The 6,652-nt window shown below is 57.6% G+C and overlaps 1 protein-coding gene across 1 annotated transcript; it reads left to right on the plus strand.

The window, feature by feature from the left end:
* Positions 1-640: 640 nt before the first annotated feature.
* On the plus strand, positions 641-1,539 carry RPRM (reprimo, TP53 dependent G2 arrest mediator homolog). The gene has a single exon (XM_059852314.1). It carries the CDS (start codon positions 816-818, stop codon positions 1,287-1,289), a length of 474 nt encoding a protein of 157 aa, XP_059708297.1. The 5' UTR covers positions 641-815; the 3' UTR covers positions 1,290-1,539.
* The last annotated feature ends 5,113 nt before the right edge of the window (positions 1,540-6,652 follow it).

The raw sequence follows: 6,652 nt of genomic DNA on the forward strand, positions 1-6,652 counted from the left end.
CCCCTCGCCACACCCAGAGCCCCCTCCCTCCTCCCCAAACCCGCTCCCCTTCCCGACCCTTTGCCATGCCGGACCTTCTTCCCTCTTCCCAAAAGCGCCGCCCTTCCTCTTTTCCTGACCCCCAACCCCGATTCCCAAAGATCCCCCTCAAACCTCTCCCCTTCCCGACCCCTTCCCACGCCGACCCCTCCTCTGTCCCCCCAAAACCCCTCCCTCCTTCCCGTCCCCACCCTGACCCTTTCCCATCCCTCCCCTCCCTCCATCTCTCCAGCCTCTCTCCCCTCCCTTTTCCCCCTCCCGCCCCAAACCCTTCTCCTCCCTTCTCCCCCTTCCTCCCCATCCAAACTCTCCCTCCCTCCGTCCCCAAACCTTCTCCCCCTCCCTTCTGCCCCTCCCCATCTCAACCCTCCCTCTATTGCTCCCCTCCCTTCTCCCACTCCCACCCCAGCCCCTCTCCCCTCCCTATCTCCACCCTCCCTATCTCCACCCCAACCTCTCTCCCCTCCCTTTTTTCCCTCCCTCTCTCCATCCCAATCCCCCTCCCTTCCCTTCCCTCCCCTCCCGTCCCTCCCAGCCCAGCCCGGTCCCTCCCCGGCTGCCCCGCGGGGCGGAGCGGAGCGGACCGGGCGGTGCCGGGCTGGCAGCGCGGCGGCTCCGCGGGCGCGGGGTAGCGCGGAGCGGCCAGGCTGGGCTCGCCTGGGCTCGGCACGGCTCGGCCCGGCCCGCCTGGGCTCGCCTGGGCTCGGCACGGCTCCGCCCGGCCCGGCTCGGGCCGCCTGCATGCGGCGGCGGCGGCGGCGGGGCTGCCGGGAGGGATGAACGGCTCCTCGGCGGGGCTCCCGGCGGGGATGAACGGCTCGCTGGGGGTCCCGGCGGGGATGAACGGCTCGCTGGGGGTCCCGGCGGGGATGAACGGCTCGCTGGGGGTCCCGGCAGGGATGAACGGCTCTCTGGGAATGCCGGCAGCGCCGAACGGCTCCTCGGCGGCGGCGGCGGGGCTGCTGGCGGGGGCCGGGGGCGCGGCGCTGGAGCTGGAGCGGGCGCTGCGCTGCTGCACCGCCGCCTCCGTGGTGACCGACGGCAGCGGCGCGGCGGCGGACGAGCGCAGCCTGTACATCATGCGCGTGGTGCAGATCGCCGTCATGTGCGTGCTGGCCCTCACCGTGGTGTTCGGCATCTTCTTCCTCGGCTGCAACCTCCTCATCAAGTCCGAGGGCATGATCAACTTTCTGGTCAAGGAGCGCCGCCCGTCCAAGGAGGTGGAGGCGGTGGTGGTGGGGCCGTACTGACCGCAGCGCCGAGCCCGGGGCTGCCCGCAGCGCCGGCCGCCGCTCCGACCGCCGGACTGACCGCCCGCAGCCCTCCCGCCGACACGCGGGGTCGGCTCGGAGCTTTTCCTCCCGAAAAACATCAGGCGAATGGATGCCGGCATGCCGGAGGTCGGGAGATGCTCGGGGCGGCCGGAGCCGCCCATCCCGGCCCGTCCCGGTCCGGTCCCGCCGCCCGCGGCTGCCGAAGTAAAGCCTGCTCTGATGGCAACAGGTCTGGGCTCCTTATTCCGTCCGCCTCCATCCCTTCCCCTTCCCTTTCCCTTTCTCCTTCCCTTTCCCTTTCCCCTTCTCCTTCCCCTTCCCTCCCGCCCGCCACTCCCGGGGTGCGGCGGAGGGAGCGGGCAGCGGCCGGGATGACGCTTTCCCTGTGCCCCCGCGGCCCGTCCGGCGGGATTTCCCGTCCAGCCGGGCTAAATCTTCGCTTTTCCAGCGCTTTTCCGGCCCCCGCGGCTGGCCGAGCGCGGGACCCGCATCCCTGCGCGCCGGGAGATGCGGGAATTGCGTTCCTGCCCCCGGATCGCGGCTCTGGCCACGGAAAGCACCCAGGCCAGCCCGGCGGGATCCCGCTGCCCGGGAATACAGCGGGAATTCTGGCCCTGGGAAAGCACAAAATCCAGGTTTTATTATCCCAGCGACAAGCCGGACCAACAGGTGACTTGGCGCGGGCACATTCCAGGGAGGGAGAAGCCGCTGCTCCCACGGGATTTGGATTTCTCCGTCCATTCCCTCCCTTGGGATCTTCCCGTGCGAGCTCCCCGAGCCGTTTCTCCCGTTCCCGGGGGCTCCTCTGGCTCCTGGATAAATCCGTGCTCCCACATCGGCTCCGGGAGGAGCGGGAGCGCCAGAGGCTCTTCCCGGGAATCCGGGCAGCGGGATGGGGACGCAGAGGCTCCAACAACCTGCGGGAAAATCGCTCTCCTGGCACCCAAACTCCCGCCGGGAAATATTGATTGTCCGTGTTTTTAGTGCTGGAAGCTTTTGGAGCTTCCTGGTTGATCCCGGGGGTGGAGATGGCCGAGCTCCCGAGATTTAATGGGAGCCCCTAGGAGAGGTTATCAGGAGTTTAAACTGGGGATGGAGAAGGTGAAACCCATTTACAGCTGGGCTGGAAGGGGTGGAAAAAGCTGGAGCTGCCAGAGGCACTCGTGGGAGAGGCTGAGGCAGAGCAGAGCATCCCCATGGAATCAATTCCCTGCGCCCGGCAGGAATCTCGGCAGCGATCCCTCATTTCCAGCCGCATTTCGGGAAGGACAAAGAACAGATCTGCCTGTTCTCCCGGGAACAAACACACCCTGGGTCGGGAATCACAGAACGGAAATGTTCCCGAGGCTGAACCGGCTGGAGAGGTGCATCCAAAATTCCCTTTTTTACCCTTCAGTGCCAGAGGAACGTTGGGAAAAGAGGAATTTTAGGATAGCACAGTAAGAGGGAGAAATGATGGAGAGGTTTCAGTGTCATTCCAGAGCATTTGCAGCTGTTTAACTGGAACACTTTGTGGTGTTGTGGAGAACACGAGCATTCCCGAATCCTGGAATGCTTGGGCACTTTTTGGCAGTTAATTCATCAGGAATCCTTCGTTAATTACAGGGAATGCCTAGAGTGGAACACATTTTAATTAACTTTAATTCCCGACACCGGAATTCCAAGCCAAGGCAAACTTCTGGTTCTGACCTAAAATTGTGGAATTTTCAGCCTCAATCCAAGATCCCTCCTAGCCTGGTGCCCCCGCTCTAATCCAGTGTTTGTGGCTCTAATCCCTAAAAATATCCCTCCTTTTAGGCAGGGATGTGTTGGGGAAAGGTTTTTTCCTGCCTGGTGATGTGGAGATGTTGGGACACATCCAGTGCATCCATGGGATTTGGGAATTGGAGAACAGATGGGATGTTTATAACCTGTGCTGGGCTGGGAGAGGGAGGGGGAGGGGGAGGAAGAACCTCTCAGACTCTGGGATCACCTCAATCCCACATTTTTGGGGTGATGGAGAAGCAGGAACCTCATGGGAACAGAGATTTTCCAGCTTCTCCCACCATTTTTTAGAAAAACACCTGGAAAGCTGCAGGAAGAATCTGGGGGATCAACAAGTTTTGGATTTTTTAGGGCTTTTTTGGGGTGAACAACACCCAAACACTCCCTGCAGCCCCAAGCAGAGCAGGATCCTGATGGAATACTTGGAATTCTCCGGGAGCACAGCAATGCAAGACTCCAGTGTGACTTTGTTGGAGTCTGGGTTGGGATGCTCTCACCTCAGGCTCCCTGAATTCCCAATTCCTGTCTCCACAGCCATGACATCATTCCTATGGATTGAATCCCAGCGCCAGCAGCTCCAGGGCAGAGCTCAAGGCCACACACCCTCAGTGCTCAGCTCCCAGCTGGAAAATCCCAGAAAAACCCTCTGCTGGGAATAACCCCCCCCCAATCCCGCCTGGATCCCGCTGCCCCTGCTCCCCCCAGGAATGCGGGCTGGGGAGAGCCAGGATGGATCTCCCCCTGCCAGCTCCAAAGCGCTGCCGATCCATCCCTGGACAATCCTGGAGGCGCCTCGGGTGCTCCCGGAGCCCCTCTGGAGAGGCTGGGTCGAGATCTCAGCCCGGAGAAATTCATTGAAATCACTCCTGGAGCTTCCAGCGCCTCCGGACAGCGCTCCGGGCTTTTCATCCTCTGCTTCCCACCTTTTTTCGGGAATCCTCGTCCGGCCCCGGCTGAGGGAGGAGGGGAAGGAGCACTTTGGCAGCTCAGCCACACCGGGGGCGAGGGGGTTAATTCCAATTCCATGCTCAGGCCAAATTCCCAACGATTTTTAAAGCAGCTCCGCTCCAATGAGGAAAATCTGCACCCGGAGTTCACTGGGAGCTAAAAAGTGAAACCTTTGTAGGGACAGAGCAGCTCCAGCTTCCCGGTTTGCCTTAGTATTTCTTATTCCAAATGGAATCTGTTCCTGGATACGGCAGCCCCGGGCTGGCAACTCTTCATGAAAGGATGTTCCCTAAAAATCCCAATATTCCCCCGGGAATCCCTCTAAAAATCCCAATATTCACCTGCAAAATATCCACCACTATAAAATTCCTGATATTCAGCTGAGATCCCCCTCTAAAATTCCTGGTATTCGGTTGGGATCTCCCTCCTAAAAATCCCAATATTCAGCTGGGAACCCACTTTAAAAATCCCGATGTTCAGCTGGCCCCCTCATTAGCAGGAGCCCATTAATGATCATTAACGAGGGGCTAATTAAGGGGCTGCTCCTCCTCCCGGGCCTTTTCGTGTCCGTGAATGATCGGCTCCCATCGATCCCAGCGGGAATAACGCTCCATTCCAACCCCCCTGGAACAGACCCCGGCAGCGCCAGCTCCAGAATTAAGGGTTGGAATTTCTGTCCCAAAATCGGATTTTTGGAGCTGCTGCTGCTGGCACCAAATTTCTTCAGGCAATTCCCAGCCCCTGAGCCTGGAATTGTAATTCCCAAACTCCGGAGTCAAAGGGGAATTACATTTTGAAGTTTTCGCATCCCAAAATTCTGTGAATCTTCCGAGGTGAAGTTCTAACAACAGCATCTCCTCCCTTCACTGAACTGAATTCCAGCCCAAGGGACATTGGTGGAGATAGAATTTCTTCCCTCTGGAATGCAGAGCAGGCATGGGAGAGCTGGGAATGTTCCCCTGGAGAAGGGAAGGCTCCAGGCAGAGCTCAGAGCCCCTGGCAGGGCCTGAAGGGGCTCCAGGAGAGCTGGAGAGGGACTGGGGACAAGGATGGAGGGACAGGAGCCAGGGAATGGCTCCCAGTGCCAGAGGGCAGGGATGGGTGGGAGAATGGGAACTGGGAATTCCTGGCTGGGCTGGGATTGCCAGAGCAGCTGGGGCTGCCCCTGGATCCCTGGCAGTGCCCAAGGCCAGGCTGGACAGGGCTGGGACAGTGGGAGTGTCCCTGCCATGGCAGGGGGGGAATAGGATGGTTTGAAAGTCCCTTCCATCCCAAACCATCCCATAATTCCATGACTTATCCCCTGAGCATTTACAGATTTTTTTTTATGGACACTTTTATTATTTCATGCCAAAAATCCGATATTTTTTATCTCTGGGGCCCAGACACTTCCTCTGAAGATGGAAGCTGAAGGAAGTTGGAGCTGTCCAGGGCTGAGCAGATCCATCAATTCAGCCACGGGCAGCTCGGGACCTATTCCACAGTTATGGGATGTATTTTTAGCCCTGGAAAAACAGTGCCAGGAGCACCTGATATGACAAACACACAAAGCAATCCATCACTGTCCTGGCTGTTATTCCATCACCGTCCGGAGGGGTTCATCCCCACTCCGTGCTGCTCTTTGGGAATGTCTCCAGGGAGCCTGGCTGGGGCAACCAGGGAGGGAGATGGAGATGGGATGGAGGAGATGGAGTGGGGGTGAAATAAATGGGATCAGGATGGAGGAGATGGAGTGGGGATGGAGGAGATGGAAATAAAGGAAATGGAGCCAGGATGGAGGAGATGGGGATGGAGGAGATGGAATCAGGATGAAATAAATGGAATTGGGATGAAGGAGATGGAATGGGGATGGAGGAGATGGAAATAAAGGAAATAGAGCCAGGATGGAGGAGACAGAATCAGGATGAAATAAATGGAGTCAGGATGAAGCAGATGGAGTGGGAATGGAGGAGATGGAGCAGGGATGGAGGAGATGGCATGGAGGAGATGGAATCAGGATGAAATAAATGGAGTCAGGATGAAGGAATGGAGTGGGGATGGAGGAGAAGGAAATAAAGGAAATAGAGCCAGGATGGAGGAGACAGAATCATGATGAAATAAATGGAATCAGGATGAAGGAGATGGAACAGGGATGGAGGAGATGGAATGGGAATAGAAGAGAAGGAAATAAAGGAAATGGAACAGGGATGGAAGGGATGGAATCAGGATGAATAAATGGAGTCAGGATGAAGGAATGGAGTAGGGATGGAGGAGATGGGCATGGAGGAGATAGAATCAGGATGAAATAAATGGAATTGGGATGGAGGAGATGGAGTGGGGACAGAGGAGATGGAAATAAAGGAAATGGAGCCAGGATGGAGGAGACAGAATCAGTATGAAATAAATGGAGTCAGGATGAAGAAGATGGAGCAGGGATGGAGGAGATGGAATGGGAATAGAAGAGAAGGAAATAAAGGAAATGGAACAGGGATGGAAGGGATGGAATCAGGATGAATTAAATGGAATTGGGATGAAGGAGATGGAGAGGGGATGGAGGAGATGGAAATAAAGGAAATAGAGCCAGAATGAAGGAGATGGAATCAGGATGAAATAAATGGAGTCAGGATGAAGGAGATGGAGCAGGGATG

This window comes from Haemorhous mexicanus, chromosome 8 (genome assembly GCF_027477595.1).
Source record: "Haemorhous mexicanus isolate bHaeMex1 chromosome 8, bHaeMex1.pri, whole genome shotgun sequence".
Lineage (NCBI taxonomy): Eukaryota > Metazoa > Chordata > Aves > Passeriformes > Fringillidae > Haemorhous > Haemorhous mexicanus.

What these genes read in the sequence shown, in the direction of transcription:
- RPRM (XM_059852314.1), top strand. Translation starts at nt 816, where the DNA reads ATGAACGGCTCCTCGGCGGGGCTCCCGGCGGGGATGAACGGCTCGCTG.